The sequence below is a fragment of the Balaenoptera borealis genome (genome assembly GCF_965194805.1).
Source record: "Balaenoptera borealis genome assembly, chromosome: 4".
In the NCBI taxonomy this organism is placed as follows: Eukaryota; Metazoa; Chordata; class Mammalia; order Artiodactyla; family Balaenopteridae; genus Balaenoptera; species Balaenoptera borealis.
The window spans coordinates 114720632-114746344 of NC_138861.1; the positions used below are offsets into that span (position 1 = coordinate 114720632).

General features: G+C 34.7%; 1 protein-coding gene across 3 annotated transcripts in view; it reads right to left on the reverse strand.

Moving 5' to 3' along the window:
* Positions 1-25713, reverse strand: part of SLC9B1 (solute carrier family 9 member B1) — a 67599-nt gene that overhangs the window by 14327 nt on the left and 27559 nt on the right. For all 3 annotated transcript variants that reach the window (XM_082389094.1, XM_082389092.1, XM_082389093.1), the window contains exons 4-6: positions 12612-12782; positions 11271-11413; positions 10072-10199 (exon numbers count right to left, since the gene is read on the reverse strand). In XM_082389094.1, the coding sequence (XP_082245220.1) occupies positions 10072-10199; positions 11271-11413; positions 12612-12782 (442 nt within the window). The remainder of the gene's footprint in view (positions 1-10071; positions 10200-11270; positions 11414-12611; positions 12783-25713) is intronic.

Here is a 25713-nt window from a genome sequence, read left to right on the forward strand (position 1 = left end):
ACATACAAGGGAACTCCCATAAGGTTAACAGCTAATTTCTCAGCAGAAACTCTACAAGCCAGAAGGGACTGGCATGATATACTTAAAGTGATGAAAGGGAAGAAGCTACAACCAAGATTACTCTACCTGGCAAGGATCTCATTCAGATTCAATGGAGAAATCAAAAGCTTTACAGACAAGCAAAAGCTAAGAGAATTCAGCACCACCAAACCAGCTCTACAACAAATGATAAGGAACTTCTCTAAATGGGAAACACAAGAAAAGAAAAGGACCTACAAAAACAAACCCAAAACAATTAAGAAAATGGTCATAGGAACATACATATCGATAATTACCTTAAATGTGAATGGATTAAATGCTCCAACCAAAAGACACAGGCTTGCTGAATGGATACAAAAACAAGACCCATCTATATGCTGTCTACAAGAGACCCACTTCATACCTAGGGACACATACAGACTGAAAATGAGGGGATGGAAAAAGATATTCCATGTAAATGGAAATCAAAAGAAAGCTGGAGTAGCAATACTCATAACAGATAAAATAGACTTTAAAATAAAGAATGTTACAAGAGACAAGGAAGGACACTAAATAATGATCAAGGGATCAATCCAAGAAGAAGATATAACAATTATAAAGATATATGCACCCAACATACGAGCACCTCAATACATAAGGCAACTGCTAACAGCTATAAAAGAGGAAATCCACAGTAACACAATCATAGTGGGGGACTTTAACACCTCACTTACATCAATGGACAGATCATCCAAAATGAAAATAAATAAGGAAACAGAAGCTTTAAATGACACAATAGACCAGATAGATTTAATTGATATTTATAGGACAATCCATCCAAAAACAGCAGATTACACTTTCTTCTCAAGTGCGCACGGAACATTCTCCAGGATAGATGACATCTTGGGTCACAATCAAGCCTCAGTAAATTTAAGAAAATTGAAATCATATCAAGCATCTTTTCTGACCACAACGCTATGAGATTAGAAATGAATTACAGGGAAAAAAATGTAAAAAAACACAAACACATGGAGGCTAAACAATACGTTACTAAATAACCAAGAGACCACTGAAGAAATCAAAGAGGAAATCAAAAAATACCTAGAGACAAATGACAATGAAAACACGACGATCCAAAACCTATGGGATGCAGCAAAAGCAGTTCTAAGTGGGAAGTTTATACCTATACAAGCCTACTTCAAGAAACAAGAAAAATCTCAAATGAACAATCTAACCTTACACCTAAAGGAACTAGAGAAAGAAGAACAAACAAAACCCAAAGTTAGCAGAAGGAAAGAAATCATAAAGATCAGAGCAGAAATAAATGAAATAGAAACAAAGAAAACAATAGCAAAGATCAATAAAACTAAAAGCTGGTTCTTTGAGAAGATAAACAAAATTGATAAATCATTAGCCAGACTCATCAAGAAAAAGAGGGAGAGGACCCAAATCAATAAAATTCGAAATGAAAAAGCAGAAGTTACAACAGACACTGCAGAAATACAAAGCATCCTAAGAGACTACTACAAGCAACTCTATGTCAATAAAATGGACAACCTGGAAGAAATGGGCAAATTCTTAGAAAGGTATAACCTTCCAAGACTGAACCAGGAAGAAATAGAAAATGTGAACAGACCATTCACAAGTAATGAAATTGAAACTGTGATTAAAAATCTTCCAACAAACAAAAGTCCAGGACCAGATGGCTTCACAGGTGAATTCTATCAAACATTTAGAGAAGAGCTAACACCCATCCTTCTCAAACTCTTCCAAAAAATTGCAGAGGAAGGAACACTCTCAAACTCATTCTGTGAGGCCACCATCACCCTGATACCAAAACCAGACAAAGATACTACAAAAAAAGAAAATTACGGACCAATATCACTGATGAATATAGATGCAAAAATCTTCAACAGAATACTAGCAAACAGAATCCAACAGCACATTAAAAGGATCATACACCATGATCAAGTGGGATTTATCCCAGGGATGCAAGGATTCTTCAATATACACAAATCAATCAATGTGATACACTATATTAACAAATTGAAGAATAAAAACCATATGATCATCTCAATAGATGCAGAAAAAGCTTTTGACAGAATTCAACACCCATTTATGATTTAAAAAACCCTCCAGAAAGTGGGCATAGAGGGAACCTACCTCAACATAATAAAGGCCATATACTACAAACCCACAGAAAACATCATTCTCAATGGTGAAAAACTGAAAGCATTTCCTCTAAGATCAGGAACAAGACAAGGATGTCCACTCTCACCACTATTATTCAACATAGATTTGGAAGTCCTAGCCATGGCAATCAGAGAAGAAAAAGAAATAAGAAGAATACAAATTGGAAAAGAAGTAAAACTGTCAGTGTTTGCAGATGACATGATACTATACATAGAGAATCCTAAAGATGCTACCAGAATACTACTAGAGCTAATCTATGAATTTGGTAAAGTTGCAGGATACAAAATTAATGCACAGAAATCTCTTGCATTCCTATACACTAATGATGAAAAATCTGAAAGAGAAATTAAGGAAACACTCCCATTTACCATTGCAACAAAAAGAATAAAATACCTAGGAATAAACCTACCTAGGGAGACAAAAGACCTGTATGCAGAAAACTATAAGACACTGATGAAAGAAATTAAAGATGATACCAACAGATGGAGAGATATACCATGTTCCTGGATTGGAAGAATCAATATTGTGAAAATGACTATACTACCCACAGCAATCTACAGATTCAATGCAATCCCTATCAAATTACCAATGGCATTTTTTATGGAACTAGAACAAAAAATCTTAAAATTTGTATGGAGACACAAAAGACCCCGAATAGCCAAAGCAGTCTTGAGGGAAAAAAACGGAGCTGGAAGAATCAGACTCCCTGACTTCAGACTATACTAGAAAGCTACAGTAATCAAGACAATATGGTACTGGCACAAAAACAGAAACGTAGATCAATGGAACAAGATAGAAAGCCCAGAGATAAACCCATGCACCTGTGGTAAACTAATCTATGACAAAGGAGTCAAGGATATACAATGGAGAAAAGACAGTCTCTTCAATAAATGGTGCTGGGAAAACTGGACAGCTACATGTAAAAGAATGAAATTAGAACACTCCCTAACACCATACACAAAAATAAACTCAAAATGGACTAGAGACCTAAATGTAAGACCGGACACTATAAAACTCTTAGAGGAAAACATAGGAAGAAAACTCTTTGACATAAATCCCAGCAAGATCTTTTTTGATCCACCTCCTAGAGTAATGGAAATAAAAACAAAAATAAACAAATGGGACCTAATGAAACTTCAAAGCTTTTGCACAGCAAAGGAAACTACAAACAAGACGAAAAGACAACCCTCAGAATGCGAGAAAATATTTGCAAACGAATCAACGGACAAAGGATTAATCTCCAAAATATATAAACAGCTCATGCAGCTCAATATTAAAGAAACAAACAACCCAATCCAAAAATGGGCAGAAGACCTGAACAGACATTTCTCCAAAGAAGACATACAGATGGCCAAGAAGCACATGAAAAGCTGCTCAACATCACTGATTATTAGAGAAATGCAAATCAAAAGTACAATGAGGTATCACCTCATACCAGTTAGAATAGGCATCATCAGAAAATCTACAAACAACAAATGCTGGAGAGGGTGTGGAGAAAAGGGAACCCTCTTGCACTGTTGGTGCGAATGTAAATTGATACAGCCACTATGGAGAACAGTATGGAGGTTCCTTAAAAAACTAAAAATAGAATTACCATATGATCCAGCAATCTCACTACTGGGCATATACCCAGAGAAAACCATAATTCAAAAAGACACATGCACCCCAATGTTCATTGCAGCACTATTTACAATAGCCAGGTCATGGAAGCAACCTAAATGCCCATTGACAGATGAATGGATAAAGAAGATGTGGTACATAAATACAATGGAATATTACTCAGCCATAAAAAGGAACGAAATTGGGTCATTTGTTGAGACGTGTATGGATATAGAGACTGTCATACAGAGTGAAGTAAGTTAGAAAGAGAAAAACAAATATCGTATATTAACGCATGTATGTGGAACCTAGAAAAATGGTACTGATGAACCGGTTTGCAGGGCAGAAGTTGAGACACAGATGTAGAGAACAAACGTATGGACACCAAGGGGGGAAAGCCTCGGGGGGGTGAGAAAAAAAATTCAAACTACCTCCTCATCCTCCTCTCAGTAAACGTGGACTACTATTTAAGATTCAAAATTATTTCCTATTTAATTTTGTCATTTTTAATCTTCAATTATTAGAATCGTGATGATATTTAATACAATTTTGAAATTCAAACAAAAAACAGCATGTATGATATAACCCTAATTTTATTAAATATATATTATTAAAAAAAAGAAAAGAAAATAATAGGAAAATTCATAACCTAGTTAGAAGACAAAAGGGGAATCCTCAATGGACAAGAAACTAAGTGTATACAGGAAGATTAGAGACAGACAGTTTAGGATTGAAAAAGGAAACCATGAGCCAAAAAGCATATAAGATTGGTACAAAGGATATGGTGTACTTTTAAAAATGTCCCAAGCCCAGAAATGGCAGATGCTGGGAGTAGGTGGCACCTCTGAGGAAATCAAATGGTAATTACTTAGAGCACCGCCGTAAGAATGGCCAGTCAGATGTAGTCTCCACACCATCCCTACCTCTTGAACAAGTCAGAAAGGAAGACATCTGCCCGAAAGAAGGAACAATGAGTGTGGGCACCTAAGTCACAAAGGCAAATGAGAAAATTTCTGGGGTGGTTGAAGACACCCCTAAGGAATGGGGACATTCCTGCTCAGAATACCTTCTGTTCGTATATCCCATCCAGAACCTTGCCTTGTCTCTTCCACATTCACCTTCTAAATGCTGCAGTAGTGATGCGCGTGGTCCCCACCAGAACCCATTTGCCGGGCCAGTGTACATGTGCCCCGGCTGCTGCTTGTCGCCTGCTAACCACTGACATCTGCAGCTTTCTGGGAGCCTTGCCCTGATAACAAGAGCTTACCTGCGGGTGCTAAGGAGGTTCACCACTTCCCCCTTCCAGACAGCTCCTGCCAATGACTGACTGATGTGAGGGTCTAACAGTTTAGCTCCTTTGCCTCTGGCTGTACAATCTCACTGGTGCAGTTTATAATCAAGATTTCCCTAGGGACTCAAGAAGAACCTAGAATTCTCTGAAAACACATATTTGCCCAGTTCAGTGGTTCCTGAACTTTACTGCACATTGGAACCACCTATTTATCTGTTGCTGCTTAACAATCATGCCCAAACGTAGAAGCTTAAAACAACACACAATCTCACTTCTGTGGGTCAGGAGTCTGGGTATGGCTTAGCTGTATGCCTCTTCCTACTCAAGGTCTCTCATGAGGTGGGTGGGAGAAGATCTGCTTTCAAGTTTACTCACATGGCCGTTGAAAGGTTCAGTCTCTTGCCATGGGGGCTTCTCCGCAAGGCTGCTCGCAACATGGCAGCTGTCTTCCCCCAAGACAAGCAATTAAAGAGAGTGCAAGAGAGAACAAGGAAGACAGAAGTCATTGTCTTCTTATGACCTAATCTTCTTAGAAGAAATATCCTTTCACTTCTGCGGTATTCTGTCCATTAGAAGCAAGTCAGTAAGTCCAGCCCACATTTAAACAAAAGTTTAAATATCAGAAGGCAGGGATCACTGACAGTGATTTTACCATGTACTTGGGATTTTTAAAAAATACTAATGCCTGGATTCACATTCCAAGACATTCTGATCTGATCTAGGATGAAGTTTGACCTGAATACTGGGATACTGTAAAGTTTTTTAATTGTTGTAAAAAATACATAATATAAAATTAACCTTCTTTATTTTTAAGTGTACTGTTCATTAGTGCTAACGATACTCACATTGTTGTGTAACATATACTTAGAACTTTTTCATCTTGCAAAACCAAAACTCTATACTCATTGAACAACACCCTTTGCCCCCTCACCCAAGCCCCTGACAACCACCATTCTACTTTCTGTTAACATGATTTTGACTACTCTAGATATATCAGTGGAATCATACAATATTTGTCCTGGTTTATTTCACTCAACACAGTGTCCTCAAGGTCTATCCATGCTATAGAATGAGACAGGATTTCATTCTTTTTTACAACTGAATAATATTCCTCTGTGTGTGTGTATATGTGTGTGTGTGTGTGTGTGTGTGTGTGTGTGTGTATCCCACGTTTTCTTTATCCATTCACCTGTCCATGGCTATTTGGGCTGCCTCTACCTCTTGGCTATTGTGAATTATTTTGCAATTAACATGGGCGTGCAAATATCACTTTGAGATCCTACTTTCAGTTGTTTTGGATATATACCCAGAAGTGGCATTATTGGATTAAATGGTAATTTTACTTTTAGTTTTTTGAGAAAACTCCAAACTATTTTCCATAGCAGCTGCCCATTTTATATTCCCAAAAGCAGTGTACGAATGTTCCAATTTCTCCACGTCTGTGTCAACACTTGTTATTTTCTAGCTTTTAAAAAAATAGTAACCATCCTAATGGGTATGAGGTGTTATCTCACTGTGGTTTTGATTTGCATTTTTCTAATGATTATAAATGTTGAGTCCTTCCAGATGCTTGTTGGCCATTTGTATATGTCCTTTGTAGAAATGTCTATTCAAGTCCTTTGGCCATTATTTAGTTATTTTTTAAAATTTGTTGAGTTGTAGGAGTTCTTTACATACTCTGAATATTGATCTCTTTTCAGATATATGGTTTGCAATTATTTTCTCCCATTCTATGTGTTGCCTTTTCACTTTGTTAATTGTTTCTTTTGCTGTGCAGAAGTTTTCAAGTTTTATGCAGTCCCACCTATTTTTGCTTTTGTTGCCTGTGCTTTTAGTGTCATATCCAAGAAATCATTGTCAAATTCAACGTCATGAAGTTTTTACATGTGGTTTGCTAGATATAGTATTCTTGGTTGGCCATTTTTTTTTCCTTTCAGCATTTTGGATGTATCATCCCATTCCCTTCTGGCCTGCAAGGTTTCCACTGAGAAATCCAACTATTATCTTATGGGAGCTCTTGCTTTTCTCTTATTGTTTTTAAGATTCTCACTTTCTGTGACTTTTGACAGCTTGAGTACAATGTATTTCACTGTAGGTTTCTTTGGTTTTATCTTAATGGGAGCTTTTTGATCATCTTGAAATTGTATGTCCATTTCCTTCCTCAAATTTGGAGGTTTTGGCCCATTATTTCTTCAAATAGGCTTTCTGACCATTTATTTCTCTCTTCTTTTTCTGAAACTCCCATAATGCATAGGTTTGCCCGTTAAATGGCATCCCACAAGTCCCTTAGGATCGCTTCACTTTCCTTGTTTTTCTTTTTGCTCCACTGATTCTATAATTTCAAATAACCTGTCTTTACGTTCACTGATTCTTTTTTTTCATCCAATCCAGTCTGCTATTGATCCCCTCTAGTCAATTTTTCAATTTATCATATTCTACAGCTCCAGAATTTATTTTTGGTTCTTTTTTTCATAGTTTCTATATCCTTGTTGGTATTCTCACTTTGTTCATGCATCATTTTCCTGGTTTCTTTTAGATGTCTGCAACATCTTTGAGCTCACTGAGCATTTTTATGATGGTTATTTTGAATTCTTTGTTGAGTAATACATTTCCATTTGTTTCGGGTTGGTTTCTGGAATTTTATTTTGTTCCTTTGATTGAGCCCTGAGTCCCTGTTTCTTTGTATGCCTTGTTATCTTTTGTTGGAAATTGTATATTTGAAAAAACAGCCACCTCTCCTAGTCTTTATGAAATTCTTCACTAGGGAAAGACCTTCACCAATCATCCCAGCTAAAGATTCTGGGAGTCTCTCAAACCTTTCTGGAATGTGCCTTCTCCAGGCTTTGGTGCATTATCTCCAGCTGGACTATGGCTTTTTCCTACTCCAGAGTAACCCCAGGTATCTATCAGCAGTACTGCAATCAATATCTCTGGAGTATAGCAATGCACACGACTCACCTTTGTTCTCAGTGGACCTCGGGCATCTAAAATGTGCCACTCTCTTAAAATATGCCACTCTCTTAAAATGTGCCACTCTCTTTTCCGTCAGTGTTCCAAGTAAGATGAGACAGAAACCAGTGCCTTGGGCAGCCTCTTATAAAGCCAGAATATAAGACACATGTTCCAGCTTTTTCTTTTCCTCCTGAGGGAGAACTCAAAAGTTGGGAGTTTCCTCCTGATTGCCCTTGCTCTGTAGGAGGGACGTGGGGTATGGTGGGTAAGTGCAATGGAATGTTCTAATTGCTCCATTGTGCCTCTTCCTGGCATTGTGCTTGCATGGAATGCTATAACCTCTCAAGTGGTTTCTGGAGTTACCATAAAGGTAATCTGGTCCTCATATTGTTATGAGAGTGTCTCCATGTGGGAAAGTGAGCCTGGAGTTTCCTATTCTGCCATCTTGCTGACATCACTCCTCTAATTTCTGGGATTTTCAAAAACTCCCCAGGTGATTTTAATGGGTAGCAAAGTTTTGGAACCACTGACTTTTTCCCACACTCCTATCTGGCTTTCTTCACTCAGAGGTTTCTACTGAGAGCTCCCTTAATAAATCATCTGCATAAGAATCTTAGGGAATTCCCTGGGAGTCCAGTGGTTAGGACTTGGCACTTTCACTGCTGTGGCCCAGGTTCAATCTCTGGGTGGGGAACTAAGATCCCACAAGCCATGAGGTGTGGCCAGAGAAAAATCTTAATCTCAGCCTGAGCTTCTAAGAAAACTTGCTTGGTAGCATGATTGGCCTATTTCCTGCAAGAAGGCAATAGCAAACAGATAAAACAAAACACAGGTTAATAGGAAGTTTCAATTAAAAAAATGAGTACCCATTAAAGTATTACCAAATATTTGGGGAAAGCCAACACTTTGAATTGAGGCACCATGTTCATTAAATGGAATAATTTATACCCAAGGAAAGAGATATACTAAGAAGAGAACAACAAGAACATGACTTCAGAATAACTAAATATCCTCAGAATCATGAAAGTATACTGTATCTGTTCATAACATTTAACTATTGTTCTTAGAAATTAACAATTAATTGCCAAAGTTAAATAAATAAATAGGTGATATGGACATAACTGTAGAGTGAGTTAATAAGCTAGAGAACTGAGCAGAGAAAATTTTCCAGTGTGTACTGCAAAGGCAAACAGATGAGAAATATAAAGAAAAACTTAATAGATATGGAGGAGGGAGTTACAAAAGGACATAATAAAAGAGAACTGAGGAGAGATAAAAGATATATTCAAGACCTGGACAAAAACTGGATACACAATCCTTTGATTGATTCAAAGATTCCACCAAATACTGAGTAGATCAAAAATTTTTTAAAAACCACCTAAGGATAATAAGAAATTGTTAATTTAGTTAGAAAATGCACTTATCTTTTAGAAATGCACATGGCATCCACTGGAATGGATAAGTGGAGGCAAAAGTTAAATGGACTGAAAAATGAAAAGAAGCTCAGGATATAGAGATAATGATTATAGACTATTATTCTGAGGAATTTGGACATGAAGGGAAATGGATGGCGGATAATAATAGATGGGACATTGGATCTAGGAAAATAGCGTTTGCTGTTTTTTGTTATAATATCTATATCTATACAAAATATCTTTCATATATAATACATATATTACATATAATAGATACAGATTTTATATCTATGTACATATGGTGTATAAGGAAGAAGTCATTACGTTAAAAATAGAGATAGATTACAGTATAGGAGGAAAAAATAAATTGATGACATGAATTATCTTGGCATTAAGCATTTAGAGACTATGAATATTTGTTAAGGATATAGTGGATTTAGGATTTATGGCTCTGTTTCTGACCAACGGATTTCCAAGATTTTCTACCACTGTGAAAATAATTTTAATGATAAGCTTGTCTATACAATATTCTGAATATTTCAACAATTTAAAACCAAGAATTTTAACTGAATATTTTCATAGAGAAAAATGAGAAAAAGTTACCCTAATAGAAATCCCCATTGCCAGGGAAAATTCATAAGCAAGTGGGAAACAACAGCAGTTGAACATGCCTCTATGAGGCAAGGACCCATAGACAATCTTAAACAAACTCCTTTCAAATGCTTCAAAGCCTGAAATATAAACATAGTCACATTTAGACAAACCTATACTGGCCAATAAGAAAGTTATTTTAAGCAAATATTGAAATACATTCCAGATGTCCCACTGGGCTTTAAATGCTAATGCAGCTCATTTTATATGTCATCATATATTGGATTATAAACTATTTCATAGTTTATAAAACACTCGTATTTTAATTATTAAAAAAGACTCATTTCTCTGTGATTAAATAACTATTTCTGCCTCCCTTATCTTCTTAGTAAATAGTATAATGAAAGTATCCTATAGGTTTATTTCCATCAGTTAACTTGTAGAGATGAACTGTTTGATTAGCGGTAATAATTATGCCAAAAGAGAAAATCATTTAAAAACTGCAAAATTAACTGACAGGGAAAACTTTTAAATTTTCTTATTGGTTCAAATTTTCTACTGGATAATACAATAAATTATCACTGTCTATAACTATTTATGCTCTTAAGATACTTCCACCAGTCTTATATATTTGCCACATTTGTTATATCCTGAATAGCTGGTATATTCAAGAATATCCATCTTTAAAAACCCAAATAGATTTATGATCCCTAAACAGTAATATTTTAAGAAATATTTGAAAAGATTAGCTTTTACAAAAATGTAAAGATAATCAGGAACATAGTTCTGTGGGAAAAATTCATGAAACAATAATATTATTGAAATTCTTAATCATTCTGAGAAAACAAAACAAAAGCAATAACCTTTTACAGGAGGACCTTATCCTTTGTTAACTGAAAAGTAAATAGTTCTCCACAGAAGAGCCACAACTCTCAAATGATACAAATGTTGCATGCATAAGGGACATTTATGTCTATGTAAATAATTAAAGATTATCTCCAATAGAGATCTTATATCACAGAGATTTCTTTTCATATCAGTAATATAACCAGAAGTAGAAATTAAGGTGTCAATATTTCTGCAAAATCTTTGTTCTTTGTCTTAGTTTTGCTCTACCTGGAACAGCAGTAAGAAAAATTTTGCCTCTTTTTCTTTTCCACCAGCCTCTAATATTGAAAATAACTATACTCAAGGTATAATTGGAAATCTACCTGTGGATCGAGTCCAAGCCCAGCTTGCACTAGAATAATGGTAAGGGCAGTGTTTCTTAAAGTTGAAGACATTGTGTTACTAATATAGACGTGATCACTGAGGAATGGAACATTCCTAACGGTAAAACCAGCCAGTAACATCCCTTAGAAGAAAGAAAATAAACCATGTCTGATTCAGTTCATTTTCCCAAGAGAGAAAACAGAAATGCTTAATTTCCCTTCTTCAAACACACTATGTCTCTCGCTACTTTGGTGAAGGGCAGGTTACATGCAAGTAGAGGAAACAGCATAAATGAAGGAATGGATATAAGAAATGATATATGTCAATGGGGTGCAACAAGCAATTCAGTATTGCTGGAACATAAAGGACTAGGATGGGAGTGGGGAATGGGCTGGAGGGGTCAGATCATGGAAAGCTACCCCTACCCTCTACCCTCCCCTGTTTTGGCAGAGTAAGGCACCATGGGAAAGTTTTAGGCAGGAAGTGAGATAATGAGTCTTGTATTTTCTATGTGATGGTCTTGGCAAATTAGATAGACATAAAACTGAAGGAGAGACCAGACAGAAGGCTCTGCCGTAGTCCACGGAATGGTTAGAAACAAAGAGGCTGAGCTAGGACAAAAGCGGAAGTTTTGGAGAGGAGGAAAAAAAGATTCAGTAAATACTTGGGAGGTGCTGAATGGGTGTTATGAACACAGAAAGGGTGTTAGAGATAAGCGAGAGTGATTACCTCTATTGACAGTAACTAAATACTTGAATGTATTGAATACTTAGAAGATATAATACACCTCTGATAGAAGTTCTTCCACTAATTTTCCTCTACCTGGAGAATTATATAATAATGGTGATGAAGAAATAGGGGGTACCATTGTTTAGGCAGATGATGCATTGATGAATATACATAGTGGAGATGCTCAAACAGCTCACCCAAAAACTATAAAACCTTTTGGTGCCCTAGTCACTATAACATTTGAATCTTGTAATTGTATTTGAATTAGGTTATCTACAGAAAAATTCAGTTTTTTTCAAATTTTTCCTTTTCTACAATATATGTAAAGTTAAGTAAAAAATGTCCTATTAAATGATAAAGCAACAAGAATCATATGCTGAGTATATTTAAAGTATTTAAAAATATATTTCAGGAAAAATCTGTGTGTGTATAGAGAATAAATACTTTTATAAACAAGCTATATATACACATACATAATAAGTACACATATAAAAAAGCTATATAGATCATATACATTGAAATCGTTCTAAATTATATCTACTCTGACTAGAATATAGTCATAATTTACATGTAGTCAATGACAAAAAAATGAGAGCTAATTATTCACTTACCAAGAAGAGGGGGAAGTTGAGGCACTGAAGGTATTCTAATGATTTCCAAAAGTTTCCCGCCAATAACAGCACCATAAAAGATAGTTAACAGTCCAAATAAACTTCCATCAGGAAGAACTTCAGGGCCTGAGAATGACCAGGTTACACACCATATCATAAAAAGTATAGCTCCTGAAATATAAAAAAGTGCATGTCTATATATCTATCTAGACGTAGATATATACATATAAGAGAGGAATTTGATTTCATCGAATATATTAATAGCCAATCCTATATAATGATACATAATGTACACTAATGTTGCTTGCTAGTGTAGTTAAAGAAATGTCTGTTTAACATATATTCCAAAGTCCTTGTCAATCTAAAAAAAGTATTTTTATTAAAAAATATTTTTAAACTATCTGTGAATCCTTTAAAGTGCTAAGCTTTCTCATAATATATGACATTTTAAAAATGTCATGGCAGTATGAAGAGATTTACTTCATTTTATGTTTTAAAGTAGCTTTTTCACCAGGAATAAGATGATTTGTTGTGATAACAGTTCTCAAATTTATTGAAGATCATAGTGACAGTGTGCCACTTTTTTTTTTTTTAACATCTTTATTGGAGTATAATAGCTTTACAATGGTGTGTTAGTTTCTGCTTTATAACAAAGTGAATCAGTTATACATATACATATGTCCCCATATCTCTTCCCTCTTGCGTCTCCCTTCCTCCCACCCTCCCTATCCCACCCCTCTAGGTGGTCACAGACAGTGTGCCACATATTTTAATGGCAGCAGACTAAATATTTGTATTGAAAGGATAACTCAGTTGATGTTTGGGTATAAATTATTAAAGGGGACAAAGGCTGAGGAAAAAGTAAACCTGGTCTTCGGGAGAATGTAAAGTATCTTAGATTATGTATAGGAAGTAGAGGTGGACAGGATGAGTAATGATAAGGTAGTAGCCATATTATTTCTGTCAACTAGGTACTAAGGAAAGTCCCTACTCACAGAGGGAATTCATAGATTTCTGTAAAGGACAGAAGGTTATACTGCAAACTGCCATCTTCAAATTAAATAGCTACCTTCATTTACTATGAATCATAATTTCTAATGTTTTTTTTTCAGGTCCTTAAAACAGCTTAAGTGTATTCTTTAGCTGTGACTCCTTTTTGGTGGCTCCAATCTGCCAAGGGTGAAAGAGGAGAATTTTGACAAACTCAAGGCAGGAAGTTAGAAATAAGATTCTTGTCCCCTCCTCTCTGACTATAACCACTCCACAAAATTGGAATACTTAAAGGACTGAACTCTTACTAAAAGAATGAACCAGAAATTATCATTCTACTGATAAAGGGAGAAGACAAGGCAGATTGTTTGTCTTAGCTGGTCTCCGGGTGGCAAAATCACTTCTGAGAATTCATACAGGCCTCAACTAACTTATGTTTTGGGTTCAAATTTACATGATTTGTATGGTTTAGGAACCCCCAAACCCTGAATTTGGCATAAAATGTATCTTCCCATGGAACTATTCCTAGGGCACTTGGTAGATTCTAGTTCAAAATATCCCTAATAGACACTCCTGATTCCAGACTGCATAAAGTCTCAAAGACAAAAGCCCACTGAATCTGAATTTATAATAAAAACTTACAAAATAAGAAGTAATCCCCATGAACAAAAGTTGATAGATACAACAAAGAATGGGCTTAGATATCCAAAAACTTCAGCTAACAGAACCAGTAGATAGACAATATAAAATATGTATTTTCAAAGAAACTCAAGACAATTAAAAAAATACTTAAGACATAAGAAAAGAAATACCTGGAAGCATTGTAAAAGACTCAAATACAAATTTAGAAAGAAACTATAATTACTGAAATTTAAAAATTAGATACCTTAAACAGCAGGCTAGATACAGCTGAAAAGAGAAATATGGTAAACTGGTAGATATGAGGAAATTACCTAGAGTGTAGCATAACAAGAAAAATGAGATGGAAAATATGAGATATTTAGATTTTGGAAAAGATGTAAAATATATCTAATAGTAATTTCAGAAACAGAATAGAAAGAGTGAAAAAGAGACAATATTTGAGAAGAAAATTGGCTTAACAAATTTATAGAATTGATTAAAACCATAATCAATTCTGTATTGATTTGGACACAGGAAGTAAAATAAATTCTCACCAGGATTAAATAAAAATAAATAGATACTTAGACACAATGTTGAGAAACTACAGATCACCAAAAACAAAAATAATGTCTTAAAGAATCTAGAGGGAAAAACATAGATTAGTCATAAAGAAATAAACATTAGAGCAGATCCTCAATTCTCAACAGCAACAACAGAAGTTGGAATATAATGAAATAAGGTCTTCAAAGTACAGAGATAAAATATCCAATGTTGAATTCTGCAGCAAGTTAAACTATCATTCAAGAAAAGGACAAATGAAAGATATTGTCAAGCAAATATATCTAAGAATATATTCCATTTTTACTAGGGGAAAAACTATTAGAAGATATGCTTTAGGAATAAGGACATAGGACTATAAAGGAAGGAAAAATGAACAAAAAAAATTGTAAACATGTAGGTTGGTCTAAACAAGTGTTTGATTGTATAACAAATACCTAATCAAAATTGTTAAATCAGGGGATATAAAAATAAGTTGGATATGGGATTTCCAACAATGATAACATGAAGAAGTTGACAGTTTATTTCAATAAAAAAGTCTACATATAAAACTGTATAAAATAATAAAAGCAACCATTTCAGGACCTTGAAAACTGACCAAAGGCAGTTATCAAATTGAGAAGCATTTATTCTTGAAAAAAATGCTAGAGTTTTGGGTAGGATCACTGAGAGTCTGAGGCCTTCCTGCCTGGGATTGCTACCATTCCTCTCATCCTTCTCCCCCGCTTCAGCTCAGTTGGGAGAAACTAGTTATACCAGCATGGAGTTGGAAGTAAAAACCAGCAGCTTTCCTGCCAGAGGAGGTGGAATGGATTTGATATAGAGTGGAGGCAGAAAACCCATGACCTTGCTGGCTAAAAGTGGCAGACTGGTTTGGGAATGGACAGAGAAAACATGTAGTTTTGCTAGTTTGAGGCTGCAGTCCAAGTTGAGGCAAGTGGCAGACCAGCCAAAAATGTGACTGGGAGATAATGGATATGAAAGAGGTATCGAACGGTTGAAATAAGTTCTCTACATATCCATGGCTAATTGGGCAAGTATGCAAATGCAGGGAAGACTCAAAGAGTATGGCAAAAAGTGAAAAACGATGTGAGACCTGAGTACTAGCAGCAACTTTAAATGCATTCTTCAACCCATCTACAAATCACCTGGCAGAGGGTGGAAGACTTATTGGCCTGAACACAATGTCTCTCCCAAATCATTAGGTGACTACTAAGCTATGCAGACAAAAGGGAAACCACTAGGAAGATAGTCTAACAACAAAAAAATAAACAAACAAAAAATTGATAAGAACCACTGGCTGCTGCAAACCATGGGGCAGGTAAAAATCCACAGTTTAAGCACATGTGAATTACCAAAACAACAATAATAATAACAAAAACCCTAAAAAATAAAACTGAATTCAAAGTTGCAATAATGTGTAATTAAAATGTTTAGTTTTCAACCAAATTTTCTAGATGTGCAAAGAAACATGAAAGTATGATACCTACTCAGGAAAAAAGCAATCAATAGACATAGAGTGAGTCCAGGTGTTAGATTTACAAAGTGTTCAAAACAGCTATTATAAACATGTATAAATAATTAAAATATGATAAAAAATGTGCCATTTAATAGAGAATATCAATAAAGAGATAAAATTTACTTTAAAATGAAAATGGGCATGGGAGAAATGGGTGAACTGTTTTTGTTTTTAGTTTAAATAAATTGAATTTAAAAAATTATAAGAGATTATCTAATGCAGATCCATAACTTTAGGCAGGCCAACTTCCATTTTTTTAATAAAAGAAAATCTAGAATTGAAACATACAACAACTGAAATGAAAAATTCACTGGAGAGGTTCAACAGCATATTTGAGCTTGTGAAAGAAAGTATCAACAAACTTGAAGATAGATCAATAGAGATAATCAATATGAAGAACAACAAGAAAAAAGGAATGAAGAAAAACATAAACAGAGCCTCAGACAGCAATGGAATACCATCAAGAGTATTAACATATGCATAAGGGGAGTCCCAGGAGGAGAAGAGAGAGAGATAAAGGGGGAGAAAATATTTGAAAATATAATGTCCAAATTTCCAAATTTAATGAAACCAAAGACAGCCAAAGACAAAGCAAAAATCTCGGGAGTGGCAAGAGAAATGACTCATTACATATGGGGACAATAATACAATTAATAGCAACATTTTCATCAGAAAAAACGGAGGCCAGAAGGCAGTGAAGTGACATTTCAGAAGTACAGAAAAAAAAGCAACAACTGTCAATCAAGAATCCTTTATGCAGTAAAACCATCCTTCAAAATGAAGCTTAAATAAAGACATTCTCAGACAAATAAATAAATAAATAAATAAATAAATAAACAGAATTCATCTTTGCTGAAGAAACACTAAAGAAAATCTTTAAGTTGAAAGGAAATGACACAAGGTAATTTGAACCAATAAGAAAGAATAAAGGGCACTGAAAATGATAAATAAATGTCCAAGTATAAAAGATTGTGTATATATGTTTTTCTCATTTCATCTCAATTTTTTTAAAAAAAGCTTAAGATTTTTAAAAGCAATAAGAATAACAAAATATTGTTGAGTTTACAGTATATAGAGAGGTATATTGGCTCAAAGCTGCTATATAATACCAAATTACGTCAATATTAAACTGAAGTAGACTGTAAAAAGTTGAAGGTGATTATGGTAATTCCTAGAGAAACCATTCACACTAAAGCCTCTAAAATACAGCTAAAATAATAACAGAGAAATTGAAATAATACACTAAAAATACTTGGTTAAAACAAAAGAAGCAGTAGAGTAAGAACAGAAAAATAAAAAGATATGACAAATAAGAAATAATGCAATGGTAGACATAAGTCTAACAATATCAGTAATTATGTTAAATATGACTGGACTAAAATCAAAAGGCAAAGATTGTCATAGTGGATTAAAAAAATATCCAACTATATGGTGTCTATAAGAAACACACTTCAGGTGAAATGAACAGGCTAAAAATAAAAGGATATAAAATATATATCATGCAAATGGTAATCATGAATCAAAGAGGTAAACACAAGGGGATTACAACATGTCTTAAAGTGAATAAAAATGAAAACAGAATATATCAATATTAAAGGAATGTGATATGTGTAGAGGGAAATTTATAGGTTTAAAAATATATTAGAAAGAAATAAATAATCTAAAACTGACAATCACATCTATCTTAAAAAGTTAGAAAAAGATAAGTAAGCCAAATCAAAAGTAAGTAGGATGTATGAAATTAAAAAGACTGGAGTAGAAAATAATAAAATAGAAAATAGTAAAACACTAAAGAAAATCAATGAAACAAAAAATTGATTATTTGAGAAGGTCAGCAAAATGGATAAAGTTTTAGCTAGAGTGACCAAGAAAAATGAGAAAAGACACAAACCACCAAAATCAGAAATGAAAGAGGAAACATCACTATAGACCCTACAGAAATTAAAAGAATGTTAAGGAAATATTATAAACAACTTCAAGCTAAAAAATTAGACAACTTAGATGAAATAAACAAATTCCTAGAAAGACATAAATTACCAAAACTGATTCAAGAAGAAAGGAAAAATCCAAATAGACCAATACCAAATGTCTGCTATTTAAAAAACAAGAGTACTGTATACAGAACAAGTTTAGTTACTATGTTACTGGGAAGAGGGAGTAAAATAAGATGGAATTCAGTTGATTTAAGATCCAAAGATTCTTTGATTTTATGGTGTCCAACCAGATTATATCTGAGGTGATAGAGAAATTTGGGCTCTAAGGTTACTCATGAAATTGTAGCTCAATTCCTGAAAGAGGAAATAAAGGGGGTATAGTACAGGAATGATCTTCTAGGAGATGGATCAAAAATTTTTTTCAGTAAAGGACCAGACAGTAAATATTTTCGGCATTGTGAGTCATATGGCCTCTGTTACAAATACCCAACTTTGCCATTTTAGCACAATAGAACTTTATAAAACAAGTAGGGGACTGGATTTGGTCTATGGGCTGTAGTTTCCCAGCTCCCATTTTAACAACAAATAAAAAATTATACCTGGATGTAAGTGAAGAGCAGACTGCTTCAGGCAGAAAATTACTGTAAGGGACCTATGATGATTTCTTGGGTTCTATTCTTCCTAACATCTTTCTTCCAGCAAGGCTACAAAATTTTTCTCTGCATCATATATTTTTTCCTAAAGTTAGTAATATTTCATGAAATTTTACTAACCAGATATTTATTAGCATAAATAAGCACATTGTTTGAAATTAATCTTTTTGCTGTCTTGCCCAACACCAACCTGAGAGCTGATAAACTAAATGAATGAGAGTTTTGATTAAATGAAGGAAGAAAAGGACATAAGAACAAAACCAAGCTAGTTCAAGATGGCAGACAGGGCACATAATGCTTAACTGAAATAAAAGTATAGAAATATAAAAAGGAAAAAACATATCACCATGAAGAGAATTGGGGGAGAAGAGATAGTGGTTGTCACACACTTCTGGGAGGTGAAAGCAGATAGGACCAGGTTGAAGGATGGAAACAGGTAGAGAAAGCTGCAGCCTTAAATATGTGAGGTACCTACAAAAGAAATCCATTTGACAATAGAAACTGGAGGAAAATCTGAGCTTAGAAATAGAATACAGCTAAAGGAAGGAGTGAGAAAAGGGGCCTAAAAAGGGGAAATTAATCAACGGTTTGTACATGGTACAGCAGCATCAGTCAGCAGCTCTACTCCTCTCTCCATTCCTGTGCTTAGAAACTGCTAACATTTATACTTTTAGTCATTGAATGGATTACCTAAGGGAGAGCTAAAGCTTTAAGAGTGATTGTTCAGAAACTAACACACCATTGTGAAGCAATTATACTTCAATAAAAATGTTTAAAAAAAAAAAAAAAAAGAGGGATTGTTGGATGTTGGAGTTCCAGAGTGAAAACAACTCATTCTGGTATGTGGAAAGCCCACAACTTCATAGTCAGCTCTATGTCCATTGACCACAAACTAAAGCCCATCAGTCAATAAAGCTTTGTCCTGCCCTGTCCCAGGCAGAAGATGGTCTCAGAGGGGGGACCTGACAAGGAAACAGTCCTACCTTCACAACAGCATAGTATATCTGCGTAAGTTATTGAGACCTTCCTTCTTAAGTATCAGACAACCGAGGATCATTAACATAAAACAAAACTCAGCAGCAAGAAAAGGAAAAGTCAAGCAAAACAAACTGAAAAACTGTCCTCAGAAGAAACTGATAATTCAGGGACCAGAATGAAATAAAACAAAAATTTTAAATTATATTCTCAGAGATTTGAGAATGTACATGAAATAGGAATAGAATACCATATGAAAGGAACAATTAGAGAACAAAAAGGATTCTTGGAGATAAAATAAATATGATTGCTGAAATGAAAAACTAGAAAAATGAAAGACTGAAAATGAAGTAAAGGAAATCTCCTAGAACAGAAAGCAACATAAAGTGGTGGTAAATATGAGATAAAAACCAATCCAGGTTGTCCAATATCTGACCAGAAAAGAGAATAAAGAAAAAAAAAAGCAGGGGAGGGGGGAAATTATCAAGGAAATAATATGCAACTTTCTTAGTGTTCAGGTTGAAAAGGTCAACTAAATGCTCAATACAAAGCATGAAAAAAGATCCATACTTACACTTATCACTGTAAAATGTTGCAAAAGCAAAGATATAGAGATGCTAAAGTCTTCTAGATACCTTGAAAAAAGCCATTTCCAAATGAATCATAAACAGATTTATATACTATTTCTTAGCAGCAACTCTAGATACTAGAAGACAGCAGATAAACCCTTCCAAAATTCTATGAAAAATTATTTCTAATCTAGAATTATATACCCAACTAATCAGATGTGAGAGCAGAATAAAAACGTTTTCATATATGTGAGGTCTCTGAAAGTTTAGCTGTCATGTATCCTTTTTTTTTGGCACTTCCTTGAGGTTGTATGCTAGCAAAACCAGGAGGAAACCAGGAAAGATGAAGGATTTTAATCTTGGAAACAGTGGATCCAAACCAAGAGGGCATTGAAAGGAAGCTCTAGGATGACAGTCTTCCACAGCCCTAGAAAACAACCACATAGGTGGAAGCAGAAAAGGAGGTCTCTGGGAGGAAAGTCTCCAGGAATAAAGAGGACTTCTTAAAGTTATAAAACCACGAAGACAGTAAAAAAAAAATCAGTGATTGCCAGGGGATTCCAGGAGGAGGGAGGAATGAATAGCTAGAGCACAGGAAGTTTTTAGGGCACTGAAACTATTCTGTATGATACTGTAATGGTGGATGCCTATCATTATAAATATGTCAAAACCCACAGAACACAAAGAGTGAACCCTAATGTAATTTATGGACTTTAATAATAATGTATAATATTGGTTTATCAATTGTAACAAATATACCACACTAATGTAAGGTGTTAATGATAGCGGAGACTGTGTGTGTGTATGAGGGGGTAAAGGGTTAAATGGAAACTCTCTGTACCTACCACTCATATTTTAGGTAAATCTAAAAAAATTGCTTTAAAATGCTATTAATTTTAAAAGAAAAAACCTATGAAACAATATGAAATGGTGTGACATATGTATAATTGAAGTCCCAGAAGAAGAGGAGAGAGAGAATGGAGCAGAATAAATATTTGAAGAGAAGATGACTTTTCAAAATTGATGAAAGACAATACACAGGTCCAAAAAGTCTAGTGAAGCCCAAGCAGGATAAATACAAGGAATAGTATGCCTAGTCACATTATAATTAAACTGTAGAAATCAAAGATGAAAAGAAAAAGTTTAAATCATCCAGAAAATATAGTCAAATTACATTTAGAGGGACAACAATAAGAATTATGCTGGCTTGTCATTAGAAATAAAGGAAGCCAAAAGACAATTAAAGAACAGCTTTAAAGGGCTTAAAGGAAACAGGGTCTGTGAACTTGAAGTCTATACCCAACAAAAATATACTTCAAAAATAAACGTCAGAGGGCTTCCCTGGTGGCGCAGTGGTTGAGAATCCGCCTGCCAATGCCGGGGACACGGGTTCGTGCCCCGGTCCGGGAAGATCCCACATGCCACGGAGCAAGTAGGCCCGTGAGCCACAACTACTGAGCCTGCGCGTCTGGAGCCTGTGCTCCGCAACAAGAGAGGCCGCGACAGTGAGAGGCCCGCGCACCGCGATGAAGAGTGGCCCCCGCTCGCCGCAACTGCAGAAAGCCCTCGCACAGAAACGAAGACCCAACACAGCCAAAAATAAATAAATAAATAAATAAATTTATAAAAAAAAAAAAGTAAATAAACGTCAGAAAGAAGAACAAAGGAGGTATCACGCTCGCTGATTTCAAACTATATTACAAACTTATTGTAATCAAATAGTATGATATTAGCATAAAAACAGACACATAGATCACTGGGTCATTTGTTATTCTGGAGCCCAGAAATAAACTGATATATGGTCAATTAATTTATGACAAAAGAGCCAAGAATATACAATGGGGAAAGGACAATCTTTTCAATAAACGGTATTTGGAAAATTGAACAGTCACATGCAAAAGAAGGAAGCTGGACCTCTATCTACACTATACACAAAAATTAACTCAAAATGGATTAAAGACTTGAACATAAGACCTGACATCGTAAAACTTTCAGAAGAAAACATAGGTATTAAGTGTTGGTATTGGTGATGAATTTTTGGATTTGACACCAAAAGCAAAGGCAGCGAAAGTAAAAAAAAAAAAAAAAAGGGCGGGGGGGAGTGGACTACATCAAACTAAAAAGCTTCTGCACACCAAAGGAAACCATCAACAAAGTGAAAAGGCGACCTACCAAATGGAAAATATTTGCATACCTTATATATGATAAGTGGTTAGTGTTCATAATATACAATGAACTCATACAACTCAATAGCAAAAAAACCCAGACAATTTGATTAAAAATTGGGCAGAGGATCCAAACAGGCATTTTTCCAAAGAAGACATACAGATGGCAAACAGGTACACGAAAAGATGCTCAGCATCACTAATCATCAGGGAAATGCAAATCAAAACCCCAATGAGATAACACCTCACACCTGTTAGAAAGGCTATAGTCAAAAAGACCACAGGTAATAAATTTTGGCAAGAATGTGGAGAAAAAGGAACCCTCATGCACTGTCAGTGGGAATGTATATTGATGTAGCCACTATGGAAAACAGAATGGAGGTTCCTTAAAAAATTAAAACTAGAACTACCATATGATCCAGTAATTCTACTTCTGGGTATTTTTCCAAAGAAAACTCTAATTCAAAAAGTTGTAAGCATCCCCATGTTCATAGCAACATTATTTACAACAGCCAAGATATGGAAACACCTTAAGTGTTCATCAATGAATAAATGGATTAAAAATGGTAGATACATATACATATATATAGTACTATATATAGTATATATATGTATATATAATGAAATATTATTCAGCCATAAAAAAGGAGGAAAATCTTGACATTTGCTACAACATAGATGGACTGACCTTGAGGGCACTATGCTAAGAGAAATAAGTCAGACAGAGAAAGACAAATACCATATAATCTCTCTGGAATTAAAAAAAAAAATCAAGTTCATGGATGTAGAGAACAGATTGACAGTTGCCAGAGGCAGAGGGTAGGAGGGTGGGTAAATGGGTGAAGGGGGTCAAAAGGTTCAAACTTCCAGTTACAAAATAAGTCATGAGGAGGTAATGTACAGCATGCTGACTACAGTTAGGAACACTGTATTGCATATTTGAAAGTTGCTAAGAGTAGATCTTAAAAGTTCTCATCACAAGAAAAAAATTTTTAACCATGAATGATAGACTTATTGTGGTGATCATTTTGCAATATTTACAAATATCAAATCATTATGTTATGCACCTGAAACTGTTATATGTCAAATGTACTTCAATTTTTAAAAAGGCCAAATTAGAAATTTTCAGACAAATAAAAGCTGAGAGAATTAATTACTAGCACAATTACACAACAAGAAACATTAAAGGAAGTTTTTTGGGCTGAAGGGAAAGAATCCCACATGGAAGCCCAGATTGCCAGAAAGAAATGTAGAGAACTAGAGAATGTAAACATGTGAACAAATATAAGGGAAATTTTTTTTAAACTTAAAGGCTTTGGTTTTTTAAAGCAAAAATAATAAGAATGTAGAAGTAAAATATATGATAAATCTAGCACAAGGGCAGAAGAGGGATAAATAAAGTCATACTGTTGCAAGACTTTTCTGTTATCTTGATGTGAGCGATGGTTTTCGACAAATGTATACATTTGTCTACATTCATTGAGCTGTGTACACTTAAGATCTGTGCACTTTGTGGTGTGTTGACTATAATTCAATAAAATACTATTAACAACAAAAATTTTATGAGATGATGGAGTGTTTGGAAAAAAAACAGGAGTATGATACAACAAGCAGTGTAAGCAACCCCAACCCCAAATTTTGGCAGTTATGGACAAAGCTGCTATAAACATTTGTGTGCAGGTTTTTGTGGGCATAAATTTTTAGCCCATTTGTGTAAATAATACCAAGAAGAGTGACTACTGAATCATATGGTTAGAGTACATTTAGTTTTGTAAGAAACTGCCAAACTGTCTTCCAAATTGGCTGTACTATTTTGTATTTTTAGCAGCAATGAATGAGAGTTCCTGTTGCTCCATATCCTCACCAGCATCTGGTGTCAGTGTTTGGGACTTCTGGCCACTCTAATGGATATGCAGTGGTACTTTGTTGTTTTAATTTGCAATTCCCTAATGACATATGATGTTGAGAACATTTTTATATGCTTATTTTCCATCTGTATATTTTCTTCAGTGAGGTGCCTTTTAAGGTCTTTTGCCCATTTTTAATCAGGTTGTCTGTTTTCTTATTGTTGAGTTTTAAAAGTTCTTGGTATATTTTGGATAGTTCTTTATCAGTTGTGTGTTTTGTAAATAGTTTCTCCCAGTTGGTGGCTTGTGTACTCATTCTCTTGACATTGTCTGTCACAGGGTGGAAGTTTTAATGTTAAATAAGTTCAGCTAATCAATTATTTCTTTCATGGATTGTGCCTTTCCTGTTCTGTTTTGTTTTTTAAGTAATCACCATAACTAAGGTCATCTAGATTTTCTCCTATGTTAACTTCTATGAGTTTCACAGTTTTGCATTTTACACTTAGGTCTATGTCCCACTTTGAGTTAACTTTTATGAAGGGCATAAGGTCTGATCTAGATTAATTTGTTTTGCATGTGTATGTCCAGTAGATCTAGCACCAGACTACCTTTCTTCCATTGGGTTGCCTTTGCTCCTTTGTCAAAGGTCAGCTGACTACGTTTATGTGTATCTATTTCTGAGCTCTCTATTCTGTTCCATTAATATATTTACATCCTGTTCACCAAATTATACTCTCTTGATTATTGTAGGTTTATAGTAAGTCTTGTAGGGGAGTAGTGTCAGTTCTTCAATTTTTAATTTTTCTCCTTCAATATTGTGTTAGTTATTCTTGGTCTTCTGTAATATCTATATAAACTTTAGAATGAATTTGTCGACACCATGAAACAACGTGGGGATTTTAATTGGAGTTGCATTGAATCTATAGATCGAGTTGAGATGAACTAATTTCTTGACAATATTGAGTCTTCCATGAACATGTAAAATCTATACATTTATTTAGTTTTTAAATTTCTTTCTTCAGAATTTTGCAGTTTTCCTCATGTAGATATTGTACATATTTTGTTAGATTTATATGAAGGTATTTCATTTTGGGAGTACTAGTGTAAATGGTGATATGTTTTTCATTTCAAATTCCATTTGTTCATTGTTGGTAAATAGGAAAAAAACCTGACCTTTGTATACTAACCTTGTATCCTGCAACGTTATTATACTCACTTTTTAGTTGTTGCAGGAGATTTTTTCCCCTAGATTCTTTGGATTTTCTACATAG